The sequence below is a fragment of the Manis pentadactyla genome, chromosome 13, assembly GCF_030020395.1.
Source record: "Manis pentadactyla isolate mManPen7 chromosome 13, mManPen7.hap1, whole genome shotgun sequence".
Classification (NCBI taxonomy): Eukaryota; Metazoa; Chordata; class Mammalia; order Pholidota; family Manidae; genus Manis; species Manis pentadactyla.
The window spans coordinates 10,034,902-10,049,546 of NC_080031.1; the positions used below are offsets into that span (position 1 = coordinate 10,034,902).

The 14,645-nt window shown below is 37.4% G+C and overlaps 1 protein-coding gene across 1 annotated transcript; it reads left to right on the forward strand.

Moving 5' to 3' along the window:
- Nucleotides 1–10,296: 10,296 nt before the first annotated feature.
- LOC118934671 (olfactory receptor 958-like) lies at nt 10,297–11,214 on the forward strand. The gene has a single exon (XM_036930329.2). The coding sequence runs from the start codon at nt 10,297–10,299 to the stop codon at nt 11,212–11,214; it is 918 nt and encodes a 305-aa protein (XP_036786224.2).
- The last annotated feature ends 3,431 nt before the right edge of the window (nt 11,215–14,645 follow it).

The window sequence follows — 14,645 nt, forward strand, 5'->3', positions numbered from 1 at the left end:
ACTTGCTGCATGCAGGACAAAGGACAATGTGGGCCCTGATGGTTGTGCCTGCCTTTAACCTTTGAAGAAGTCAGCAAAGCCTGGCAGGAGTGTGTTGTGTGCTCTGAAAGGGATTTACACTGAGTCTCCCAGCAACCTGGGACAATAGCTAAAGGGCTGATACCCCTTGTCAGGTGGCAGATAGGCTGTATCAGACCTCTGCCCATATCAGAAGAGTACTGATATGCCATGACTTGTGTGGACATAGCTGCTGGACTTCTAGACCAAAAGAGGCCTAGTCGTCTCTTTGCATCCTACGGCCAACCTCAGGTAACTGAGAGTGATCGAGACACCCATTTTCAAGAATGGGTGCAGCAATTAGGGATAAAGTGGAAGTTTCATGTGTCATATAACCTTACCTGGATGGGCATGATAGAGGCACAAAGGTTTGTTAAAATCTGGCCTGAAATCAGACCCTGATAGTTGAGATGGTCTGTCTGATTATGGACGGTGTTAGGACGTTTCATCTGTCCCTTGTCCCCTCAATGGAAACCAGTCATTTGACACCTTGATCTTAGACTTTTAGCTTCTGGAACTGTGAGGAAATAAGTTTTTGTTGTTTAAGTCACATAGTTTGTGATATTTTGTTAGGCTAGCCTTAGTAAACTAAAACACTTTCAAGCCCAGCAATCCCCAATGCTTATCATATAAAATGTATGATTTACGCTACTGAGAATAGCATGTTCTTTCTATGCTCATTCCTATCAACATTACTGAAATTCAGACTTTTTTTTTCAAAGTAGGTCATGGAAAACTTCAGATAAGAAACACATTTACAAAACTTCTCTTACCACTTCATCAAACAATAAGATTTCTCTAAAGTAGTTATTGAGAAGAAAACTTCTCAGTTAATTAATCTCAAAGGTATTCATCCTATGAGATATTTCTTATGCTCATTATGACATTGGCTTTTTTGCCCTCAAATTCTTGGTTCCCACTTGTGAGTTGTGTAATGGGGCAAAGTGGATTAATAAGATTGGGAATTGGTTTATGAAGCGCAAGAAGGCTTGTTAAAGTGTTTATGGTCTGGATTTCTCTCTGTGATTATTAGTCCAGAGAAAAACTAAGTGTGAATGTAACACACCTGTGTGTGTGTATGCAGATACACACACATATTAACACACAGCCCCTTTTCCACACATATGTTCATGCACAATTTCATTCACATCAGTTTTTCTAGCATTTCCAAGATGGGGCCAATTCTTCCTATAACATTGAATTGAAGAAGAGAGAGAAGTCCCATGATATTACCTTTCCAGTAAAAGTTTGTAATAAAGATGCTACCTGCCAGTTATAGTGCAATTAAATAGCCTTAAGAGACTGGTGAAAACATGGAGCTTTTAATGTCAAGGTTTCAAATGACTACATACTCTGAGTGTGGGATCTTCTCACTCCCAAAGATTTGGCAGTGGAACATGTCAATCATATTTCAGTGCTCAGAGCTGGCTTTGCCCAGCACGTGGTGAAAAGCATAACTAAAACAAGGCAGTTAGACTGAGTAGCAGGGCCAGGGTTAGCAATTTGAGATTCAGAATGAATTTGCAAAGGGAATGCAGAAGGCTCAATTTATCAACCATGATGGTTCTCATGGCTTAAATTAACCAGATACTTGCTGATTCTTTCCAGAGTTGCATGCAGTGAAGATTTATCATATTTCATATTCCCCCGCCCTCAATTTTGAAATCTAAAATTTCCAAATACTTCACATTCTTATTTTGAGGAATATTTAATTACCTTAACTACACACAAAGAAACGCACACACACTGTAATGAGTGGGGATGACCATACTGAAAAAATGAATTCTGTTGTTTTTAATTAAATACCATAAAAATCCTGTAGGATCCCCAATAAACAAACCTTCTGTATCAAAACAAAGAGATAAATTCTTATGTCCTTTTAGATGGACGAGACCTTAAATAGCATATAAAGCACTGATCTCACTTTGTATATGAGGAAACAACAGGCCTCAGAGAGGCCAAACAGCATACATAAAATAACACGGGACAAGTAAGAACCAAGTGAGCTACTCTGCGATCCAGTGTTACTTCACTTAAAGCAATGGATTGGTATCTACTTTGGGATTTAAATCTTCTACTGATCTGGTCTGCTTTTGAAGAAGTTTTTGCTATTCACTTTGTACTTGTCCATCTCACAGACTTCAAAGTCCCTGAGAACAGGCACTGTATGACGTATATCTTGTACTGTTAACCCCATCTTTATTTTCCCTGCTGTGGTTCAGAACAGGCCTTAGCATAGTTGGAAGTCCATCACTATTTATAATACTGAACTGGATAGCCTCTTGTAAGTGATACCCTTATGTAGCCAGACCCTCAGTGTTCTGCTGGTTTCATTACTTACAGAGCTCAGGCCATCTACTTGGAAGCCAATGGTGAACAAAACTAGTGGAAAAGATGTAGATGAGGCCCATAAAACATCCCAGTCTACATGTACCATAATTATACATTATTTTTATATCGTGATTATTAAATAGAACCTTTGATCTGGCAGGTACCTCACATATCCTTTACATAAACAACTCTCTTAAAAAATAAGGAAAGAGGCCTATGTTACTAAATGAATGCATGGAAATGAGATACCACATTAGCAGTTCTGTTCTCCATCAAGGGATTGGAAGCTGAACTCGTTTTCCTCCTATTTTAATTCATCGACATATTAATTTAGCAAACATTTATTGAGGCGACTAAGTCAGCTAGGGGCTATGGGGAATGAAAATTAGTCAGACAGAGGTCTTTACATAATTAACTATGAAACAAATTATGTATTACCTGTCAAAAAATATATAGTTAGTACATGAAGTGCATTCAAATGAGAGAGGTTAGTTTGATCTGGGAATATCAGGGTGAGCCTGTAGGAGGAAAGAACATGTGAACTGAGCCTTTTTGTCTCACAGGATTTGAAAATTTGGGAATGGGGATGGTCATTAGAGGAAAATAGGGGAAGCTAAGGCACAGAAATGTCAAGAAAATTAGAAAAATGCCATTAAAAAATCAGCAATTTATAAATGAAATATTGTATATTTATATATGTTATTAATAGCATATTATTATATATAATGTATTATATATAATACATATGTATGCATGTGTATGTATATATAATATGCATATAAAATAATATGCATTTTTTATTTTATACTATTAACAGTATTTTTGTACTATTTAAAATGTTTATAGCATAACATCATATAACATACCTTTATATTCATTTGGCATAAGCCATATTAAAAGCATTGGCTCTTTTGTCAGAATCTAAGGAAAAAGAAACACAAGGCTTAAAATTGGTAGGCTGTCTCTGGGCTCTACTTTCTGTCTGCATTTGGTTTCCATGGAGACCTTCAAGACAGGCCCCAGTGAGTCAACCACAGGCCAAAGCTGGTTTCTGAGTCCTATGAAAAATGAGGTATAAACTTTAGCTCAGTGGAAAAGTTGCAGGTAAAATAATATACTGGTCTAATAATTTTCAAAGTCCATTAAATGCAATCAGGTCTATTATCTTCCAACCATAATTCTACTCCCAGCCCTCATACCTTCAGGCTCTTCATTCACACCTTGATAAATATGTGTAACTGATGTCACTGTGTATTTCATGAGGAGCCTCAATTTATGGTGATTTAAAACACACTCAGAATATGTAGTGGATAAATTATTGTTCATTTGCTACAAACTCTGACATGCAAGATGTAACTTCCTTTTCACCCCTATAACTTAGCTTATTTTTATCTTGAGCTTCCATTATACCAAATGATAGGAAACAGTTTTCTACTTAAATTCAGGTCAATGAGATTCAAGTTACATTTGTCATGTTCAAGTCACAAAGTTGTTACATTCAAGTAGGAAACCCACTCAATTTTGAACTTTCTGCCCTCATTTTTCATTTCTGCAGAGCTGATTCTAAACTCTGGGATTTACACAACACTACGGCATTGGTGAAAAGGAATGTCCACTTTGACACACCTTCCCTTGGCCTCCTGACGTATGCAATGGCCTGTGATGGCATTTGGTCATCTGTGTCTATCTCAGCATCTGCTGGGATTAACCTGCTCCACTGTGGCCCCCACACTGACGTTCAAGACCATTTGCCCTTGGAGAATTCCCTGCCACAAACTGGAGTCCACTTTGAAGTGATGACTCGCCTTCAAAATTTAAATGTTATGATTCCTTTAAAATGTAATTAATTTACCGGTAAAAATAATATATTGTAAGGTCAAAAGGTCATTTTTTTAAAAAGTAAGATGACATCAAGGAAAAAAGGATAATTCAAATGAAAGCTGAATATATCTTGAATTATAGAATCAAACTGAAATACACATGACTCACAAATATAAATGTATTTCTTTGATTAAATTCAGTATCAGTTATTTGGTTTCAGAAAAACAGCATAAACCATTTGATCACATTAATGCTATTAGAATGTTATTGGTTCTGTAGGAATCTTTCTGTAGTTAGTTTGTTTTTGTTTTATTACTGCAGAAGGGTTGTAATCAAGAGCTCATAACTAGTTTTATTTTTGAGATAACATAACACATAGGAAAACGTAGAAGTCAGTATGAATTTTTTTCCCTTTTGAGTATAACTCAAGTTGAAATACCAATAGACTCGATTCAGCATTTCACCGCAGGGTATATATCCAGATTAACTGGAAAATTATACATAAATTTTCATAGTAGTATTATTAATAGTAGAAGCCCAAAGTAGAAACAACCCATTTCTCCATAAACTAGTGAATAGATAAACAAAATGTCATATATCTATACAGTGGAATATTATTTGATCATAAAGGAATGAAGTAATACTGATAGATGCCATGACATGGACGAACCTTGAAAACATTGTAGCATTGAAATTATTAATGAAAAAAGCCAGACACAAAAGGCTATATAGTAAATTATTTTACTTGCATGAACTGTCTGGAAAAGACAAATCTGCAAGGACTGACAAGTAGATTAGTGGAATCCTGCAGCTGTGGATGGGAACAATCAATGACTACAAATGGGGATGAAGGACTTTCTGAAGTGATGGAAAAGTTCTAAAACTGAATTGTGGTATCCATCATGAAACTGTTAATCTCCCTAAAAAACACTGAATTGCATCTCAATAAATGTGTTAGTAAAAAAGGTCGACAGTCTGTCATCAAGTTATTATACCAGCCATAGTACTTAAGGTTTTTAATAGTACTTACTAAATAAAAATAATCAAAGTTGTGTTAATACTTCATATTTACAGATATTTACATTGTTAAAACTGCTTTGCACACATAGTATCTCATTTAAAATTCATTAAAATGTAATGTTAGAGGTATTATCATTTCAGTTTTATGGATAGGTTAATTTGGTGAGCATCAGACAATTTAAGTAACTGACTCATTCTTAAATCCTGCATGGTCAGGATTTGAAACCATATATTATGATTTAAAATCTTACTCTCTGGCTCTCATGTAACAATCACAAACTGTAATTGGTTTGGGCAGGAATCAGCCATTGAGAGTTTTATTAATGTCAGGAATGAAACCTTTTTAAGTAGCACTGTCTCTTTGCTTTTTAGAGATAATAAGTTGAATGTTGTCCAAGGATCTGGTAGCTCTTCAGAATAGTCTTTGGCAATAGTTTCATCATCCTATGTACAAGAATCAATTGGTTATATCCATTTCTTAAAAAAACCCTACTAGTTTCTCCAAACTAATTAGTGAGAAAATGGCATTCACTTAGGGACTCAAAGTAAACTTCAGGGAATCTGGTCCTTTTGTGATGCCAACTACTTAAGCCTCTGATACATACTCTGGAGGGAGGCTTTAGAGCCTGCAGAAAGGAGCAGATAATGATGGGGTCTATGCTGGGAGCTGATTTGCACAGACTTTGACTAGCTCAAGGGCAGAAACATAAAAATGCCACAAGTCTAAAGGCCCCAAGACCAAGCCAGGCTGCAGAATCCATTCTTAATCAAGTGACGCAGAAAAACCTCCATAGTGGTGCCAGAAGAACAGAAGTGAATAAGCCTGCATTTGACTTGGACCAGGACACTGTTCACATGACGGTGTTAAGTCTACACTTTATTACATATTTTGTTTTCTCCCTCTTTTCCTTTATCTTCTCCGATCTCTCTCCTCTCTGCTCCCTCTGCTGCATCTCTTCCATACTCGTTTTTTCTTTCACCATTTGCTCTAAGTGGACTAATTACAAACTTTCACTATTTTTTATAGCAAATAAACAGAAATTTGTTTACCTTAGTGTTAACTTGCTCAGTCATAGGTATCATGTATTGCTTTACTAGTTTACTCTGTTGAGTAGTTATCTTTCTCCATTTCAATAGTTGTGAACTTTTTTAAGAACTCAAGAATACTATCAGACCTTTTCCCAGAAAAATGTGTGTGTGTATGTATGTCTGTATGTGTTTCTCCCACTCCACAAATGATAAAAGTGATGTCAAGGGATTAGGTAGAACGGATTCAGAATTACTTCAGCATACCTTGGACCTAAGTTCTGATCCTGCATCTGTGATATGGGGCAAGTTTCCTCTCTCTTGACTTTCATCTCCTCCTACAATAGTTGAAGCACAAACTGAGATCATCTTTTTTGGTTCCTTCCAGATTTAATCATCTAAGAGTTATTCTGCATTAGCTCCAATATGTAAGTCTGTTTTTCTGGCCCTCCTTTGTCTAATAATGGTAAAGACGCGTCTGTAGTTAAGGAGTTGTGCCATAGGACTACCCACTGGAACGTTACGATTTGGGCTCCTGGACCGTTCCGTATCCCATGGCATACTTGTTTTCATGGATTTGGGTACTTGCTTAAAGAAGACATTTAAAGTCACCATCTTGACACATTTATAGTGTTCGTGTCCCTCAATAGTCATTCACATGACTAGCATTGTTCAAGGTGTCATTTTCTGGGATTCTCTTCAATACTATCATACCTGAAGTAAATACTCATCCTGATAGTCTTTTTCATGTCAAGTTTAGTGTTTGATTCATCCTATAAAACTGCAGCCACAGCACTGTATGAGGCTCTCCTTGACTCTAACATGGAATAGGGACTGAGATTCTAAAAAACTGAATTGTGTCTCAAAATAGACTAATTGTAATCCTGTGACACACACTTAGCCCAAGACCTCACAAGTTCTCTGTTTAGCTCCAGAAATACTATTGGGAATAATAATAATATCCACTACAGATGGTACTTAAGAGGACTAAATATATTAATGCACACAGAGGGCTTAGGATAGTGTCTTTCTAGCTCAGAGTGAGTCTGAATAAGTATTAGTTACTTTTATTTATTTAAATCTGGTAATTTTAACAATGCATCTCAGTGCATTCTAGGGAATGGTGGGGAAAAGGTGGGAAGGAGAGACTCCTAACTTCCCAGACTTTGCAAATGCTCCCAGTTCTTTCCTTGTGTTTTGTTTTCAGAATTTTTCTTTCTTCATAAACTCAAGGAGTAATCTTCCATCTTTTTAAGTTACGTGTCTAGCCTCGAAGTTTTTTGCAATTGAGAGTCATGCATCCAACTACTTTTTGGCATTACCAGTGGTTTGTCCATTGGCTTTTCAAAGTCAACAATTACAAACGCAGTCCTATTACTTACCTTGAAAAAACTAAATGTTCATTCTATAATTCACTTAATTATTTATCTTGTTTAATAGCACTACTATCCACCTTGTCTTTTTATTATTTACTAAGATATTTCTACTTCACATAAATTCATCATTTATTCCTCCATTACCTGGGGGGTTGTTTTAGATTCTTATCTCTCTCTCTAGCCCTGGACTACACATTAAAACCCAGTAAAACCCTACAGATTGCTAGCAAAATAATTTATCTCAAATACGAAGCTCATAATTTTGCACCACTGATTACAATCCAAAAATTTATTCCTGCCTATAGAACATTTTACAGTGCAGACCCTGGAACTTCCTCTTTTGTGAAGACTTCTCTCAAAAGCCCAATAGGAAACATTAATCGTTTTATAACTATACCATATGTATACCTCTAATGCTATAATTAGAACACTATATATTATATATATTTAATTTGCATTAATTATTTGTTCTTTTACTTTTTTCCGTCAGTTTGAATTATTTCCAATGACATCTTTGCTGACATTTTTTCTGTTTAATGTAATCTGTCACGAACTCCTTCCCATATATTTTGCAGTTCAGTTATAATGTTCTTCAGCTTTATGATTTCTGTTTGGTATTTTTTTCGTATTTTCTATCTCTGTTGAAATTCTCATTTCGTTTATACATTTTGTTCTTGGCCTTGGTAAGTCGCTCCATGACAGTTACTTTGAATTCTACATTAGGTAAATCATATAACTCTATTGTCTTTGTTTCAGTTTCTCCATAATTATCCTGTTTCTTTGTTTGGAATATCTCTGGTCGATTCTTCATTTTCCTTGATTCTCTGTGTTAGTATCTGCCTATTAGAGACACATGAGACTGAAGCCAGTTCATTGGGTAGTCCCCAGAAAAGTTGGGTTATTGAAAGCTCTTTCCAACTGTTTCTTTCCACTGAGAGAAGCTGTGAGCTGTGGAAATTTTCCCATAGTAAAAGGAGAGTGAGGCTCTTGGCAACTGCCAGCCCGTGTATCTGTTTTTGTTCTCACTTGTTCCCAGGTGCTTAGATAATGTCACGTACCATCAGCACTACCATAAACAAGTCAGAAGCCAGGTCTTAGGCAGCATCCAGAAATACTGTTGCATTAGACATCTTGGACACATATCCAGAAAAAAGTTGCTAATGTGGACGTTCAAGAGTTTACTGCCTATGTTTTCTTCTAGGAGCTTTACAGTTTTATGTCTTATATTTAGGTCTCTAATCCATTTTGAGTTTATTTTTGGATATGGTGTAAGACAGTGACCCAGTTTAGTTCTTTTTGCATGTAGCTGCCCAGTTTTCCCAACACATCCACTGAAGAGACCGTCTTTTCCCCATTGTGTATCCTTGCCTTCTTGGCCATATATTAGTTGGCCACACAGGTGTGAGCTTCTTTCTGGGCTCTCTGTTCCGTCCCATTGGTTTATGAGTTTGTTCCTGTGTGGGTACCATACCATTTTGATTATGATAGCTTTGTAGTATAGTTTGAAATTAGGGAGCATGATACCTTCAGCTTTGTTCTTCTTTTTCAAGATTGCTGGATTATTTGTTTTTGGGGGGGGGTTCCATGCAAATTTTAGGATTATTTGCTCTAGTTCAGTGAAAGATGCCTTTGGTATTTTGATGAGGATTGCATTGAATTTGTAGACTGCCTTGGACAGTATGGTCAAGACCCCCTAGCTTCCAACCTCTCCAATTAAGAGAGCATCCTTTTGGTTTTACATATGAAATATTTCCATGTCAGATCACAGCATTCTCAGTGTTTTCTAAAAGTCTATGAAATGCTAGAGGACATTGGCAAAATAGAGGAATGAGTGTGATAGAAATATTGCTCATTGTATAACTGGTTGGAGGGTTTAACAGTAAAGACAAAAAGGCTGGAATTAGTACAAGAATTATTAGAGAGGAACCCAAGACAACTTGGCAAGGATGTTTATGAAGAAATCCAAATTTAAAAACAAACATCTCTCTCTCTCAAAATATCTTATGTACTGTACCCAAATTCTTCTTCTGATAATGGGGGATGACAAAATGCTTATGTGGTGAGATGAAGTAGGTGAATGAAGTGGGTATTGTGACTTAGTGTTAGGCTGCTGTTCAACTCTGAAAATATATCAGGAGGATCTTAGGCTTCTGGACTGTGGCTGACCAAGAGTAACTGAACCTGAAAGAGAAACTGAAGATAAGAGGGGATTGCTGTGTCTATCATATAGGATCCCATTAAGGCTTACCTAGAAAATGTCTATGAAAATTCTATGCAAACTATAAATGTGCCTAATCTCTCTCTTTCCTATTCTTTATTCATTGTCCTCTCAGGGACTTTTCCCTCCTTTCCCAGACCTCAACACTCTACTCTCTTTGTAATTTGCGCTTCTCTATGAGATAATGGTAAAGTAATGGTAAAGTACTATCTGTGCATATACCAGTCAAGATGCCTGAACTCAGTCTTCACCCCAGAGACTGCATCTTCCTCTGGGGTGCATGCTGCCCCTACAGTCTGAGCCACAATAAACACTGTGCTTTCGCTGGTGCAGTGCATGATTTTCTTAGTTTTTGTCAATATATTGGTGGCAAGCAATGGAATTTCGTGTCTTGATTAATTAACTTGCTCTCATTTTTCCTCCTTTCCAGGATACAATCTAACTTCCATGGCAATAAAGAACCAGACTTTGGTTACAGAGTTCATCCTGTTGGGCATCCCCCACACAGAGGGATGGGAAACTGTGCTCTTTGCTGTGTTCTTGATCTTCTACCTCTGCACTCTACTAGGAAACCTGCTCATCCTTGTCGCTGTGGTGTCTGATTCTCACCTCCACACTCCTATGTATTTCTTTCTTGGTAACCTCTCTGTGCTGGACATCAGTTTCTCTTCTGTGAGCATCCCAAAGATGTTGGCTAACCTGCTGGTGAGGAACCAAGTCATCTCCATGGGTGGTTGCATGTGTCAGGTCTTTTTCTACCACTTCCTAGGCAGCACTGAGTGCTTGCTCTACACGGTGATGGCATATGACCGATTTGCTGCCATTTGCCACCCACTGCGTTACACCATCATCATGAACCACCGGGTGTGTGCCCTGCTGGCTGCTGGCACCTGGTTTACCAGCTCTTTTCATGCCACAATTCTAACTACACTGACTTTCCAACTGCCATACTGTGGGTCTAACAAAGTAGACTATTTCTTTTGTGACATCTTCCCTGTGGTCAAACTGGCCTGCGGGAATACCGTCATCATTGAGACAGTGAGCTTCACCAACATTGGCGTTATACCCATGACATGTTTCCTGCTCATTCTTGTTTCCTATGTCCGTATTGTCCTTGCAGTCATAAAGATGCAGTCTGCAGAAGGGAGGCGCAAGGCAGCCTCTACCTGTGCCTCCCACCTCTCAGTGGTCACACTGTTCTTTGTGCCCTGTGCCCTCATCTATACCCAGCCCTCTTTGAGTGAAGTGCTGGTAACACCACTACAAATCTTTGGCTATGTCATCACTCCCACACTGAACCCCACCATCTACACTCTGAGAAACAAAGATGTCAAGGGAGCCCTGAAGAAACTGGTTGGAAGATAGATTGTTTCAGAAGGTCACTGGTCTTCTTGGGAGTAAAGTTGATTTTTTTACCTCCTCATTTGTGTATTAAATTAATTTTTAAGAAACATATCCATCACAGTTATAATGGTCTTTCTGACACAAAGGCAGCTGAGAAGCAATTCTGTTAGAAATCTGTGACATCTTCTCATCTAATAAAAGAACAGGGATCAGCAAACATTTTCATTAAAGGTCAAGACAGTGAATCTTTTAGGTTTTGAGGGCCATAAAATCTCTGTTGCAAATGCTAAACTCTTCTATGGTAGTATGAAAACAGCCACAGAAAAATATGGAAGTAAATGGGTGAGGCTTGGTCCAACACAACTTAATTTATATAAAAGCAGGCTGCAGTCAGTGTAGTCCCCTAAGTTTGCTAAATGCTGTCATAGAGTTTAGCTGAATTCAAAAACACTTTTTTCAAGGCTATGTTGATAATGGTTTAAGAGTGGATTCCAAAGTAGGCTAGGTCACACCAGTGCACACACTGAATTATTGATCAAATGTAGGCAGTGACGGGCTGGTTGTTATGGACACAGTGAGCACAATGTAAGGATAACTCTGCAGCTCAAGTACACCTGGAGACCACTGCTCATTGCAGGAGGCCCATCTGGATCTGATCCATGCCAGTGCCTAGAAACGTGCTGTTTCTTCTGTTTCTTGTAGCAGAGATGCCTTTGTAGCCAATTTTCTTGGGCATGAAGGTCAGTGGTCATTATTCCTGCTCCATGAAAACAATCTCCACTCACCTCAAAAGTTTCTGAGCTTCCCTGTCAGTATTGATCTCTCCATTGGCTTTCCACCCATAAAGCTCCCAGGACACTTGGGTAGGCACCTTGGAATATTCTTTTGACATCAGTATAGAACTCAACCACAAGACATGATTATTTAATCAGTTTAGCAGTGTACTAGACAGAAATCTCCTCCTGCTGCCTTTAGTCTGACTGCTCAGTAGTAAAGGACAGAATGTGTGGTGTGTGTATGTGTATGTGTGTGAGTTATTAAAGCTCATTCACAGGTGGAAACAGGCCTCTGAGAAGGCTGAGAGGTCAAAAGGTTAATTCTGTTAGCCATGGAGTTTTTGACTCCCCTTAGCTTCACAGAAAAGCAAACCCTGACAGCGAGTGGTGATAGTTCTCCATGCACCCTGCATATTTTAGTCATACTCCATCTTTTCTGGGAACCATCTAGTCCTTATTAACTAACTGGGCTAATGGGCTATTAGGGTGAGGTTGGCTGCTCGAGTTGATCTTGGTCTGACAAGGTGGAAAGATGAGAGATAGAGGTATAGCTATAGATATATTAATATATAGCCTTCTTCCTATGTGCATTGAGCTAGCTTCTCTCCTATTTACCCATAAAATCAGACCCAAGAAAACACCTTGATATCAAGGGTCCAGAATATTGGAGCTGCTCATTCACCATTCCAAATTCTCTGGAAGAATATAACATACAGTTATTCCAAAGGACAGAAGCCAAAAGTTACAGAACACTCTGGCATAATCACATGTGACTGATTTAGACCTTTTCTAGAGAAGTTGTCATTAATCATGGCTGTAGTCTTAGGCAGACTACTGTGTAACTATTACCCTTAAATCAATATTATTTTTCTTCATTGACCCATACACATTTCCTGACTTTCTAGTTTTGTTATTATCCAATGGACATTTGGAAAGGTTTACATGTATGAAATCATGGTATCTAGTCTAAGCAAGTGAAAGAAAATAACCAAAGAAATGAAGAAATTGTTTCACATGTGGCAAAAAGTACAGAGAGGAAAATGAGGTACAGGGCAATTATCAGGATTTTGACTCCCCTTTTTCTCCCCAGCCCATCACAGCATTTTATTGCTAGAGTCCTTTTTCTCAGTTACTCTTATTTGCAGAGGAAGCACCATTTCTTCTATTTCTCCTAGAATATGATGCTGTCTCAAACAACTGGTAGTGGAGAATTCTTATCAACACCCTTCTCCTATTCTTTGAAATACCATTTTATAATGTCATCTTTCATATGCAAATTTTAGAATTCTCTTGCAGAGTTGCATATTTCCCCATTAATACTCTGTTTATCTCATCTTCCCAGGAGGAAGAGGTGGCATAGAAGGAAGGAGTCCTGAGCATGAAGAGCAAATTGACAGTAACACAGAAAAGTAGAAAAGACTGAGGAAAGGAGAAATCATTCATTCATTCCGTAGACACATGTTGAGACTTCTATGTCCCAGGCACAATCTAAGTGCCACTGTACCTGAAATATTGCCTTCAAGTCTAAGATCACACTTCCAGGGGCACTTTGACAAACCAGCATGGGGACATGTTAAGAATCCAGAGACACAGGGTACATGAGGAATGACTTTTGGAAATCAGACTATTGAGATAAAGATAAGGCAAATAAGACAGATGATCTCAAATTTGCAAAGGGGTGCTGAATGAAATAGGGATTCAGTTAATTTGGTAGATTACAAAGAGCAAAACAGAGCACATTTGCTAGAAGACCCAAGAAGGCAGGCTTTAACTGAAGATCATCGGCAATGGAATGGTATGGTTGTAAAGAGTGTCCTTCCAGCTCCTTGAAATGTTAGGGTGGATTCTGAGTATTACAGAAGATATTCTGAGTTACTCAGTGACATTTTCAAATTGGGAATTTGAAAACTCCCAGAAATTCTCAAAAATGATCCCAGCACTTCATATCAATAAGGATAGCAATGGTGCACTTGTTTCAATATGATTTCTATACAGAAACATATTCATGAAAAGATTTTAACATACTTTCCTCTAAGTAAAACCTTTAAAGGCTTCCATGTGTGGTTTGAACAAACAAATTTAGGTATTTAAGGACATGGGAGTATATGTGATGTTTCAGTCATTGATTTGTTGGTAATATGCTAAATAACATGATTGGTTATATTAACCTTTGCACTCTGAAAATCAGTAAGAATTGTATTCATCAAAGATATTCATGAAAGGTAAAATTCTGTTATTTCAAAAGGATGTCAAACTATGTATTGGCTATTATATCCAATTTTATTTATTTTTCTAAAGATACAGGCCATAGAACTGGTTTTTATAAACTGAGAATTGCTTATAAAAAGAAGTCCAAATCTTTCACTTTTATACATTATTTTATAAAAAATTGAAAGCAAATTTAAAACACTAAAAGTAGTGCTAAAATTCTAAAACAATGGGTTTTGGAAACTTTTCTTGCCAATTTGCATGTGTGAACATGTATTAATCTGTATTTTAATATATATTCTGTGAACAAACCATACCCAACTTGACACAACATTTAAAAACGTGTCAATAAATTATGTGTTGTTTTCCATAATCAGTTCAGGATAAACTGAACGGGGCATATTCTTCACTGATTAAGAAAAAATACATATCTGTTTTATATATTATTTAAGCTATGTTTATAAAATA

Bases quoted from the DNA above. Each gene is read 5' to 3' on its own strand.
- LOC118934671 (XM_036930329.2), top strand. From the start codon at position 10,297: ATGGCAATAAAGAACCAGACTTTGGTTACAGAGTTCATCCTGTTGGGC.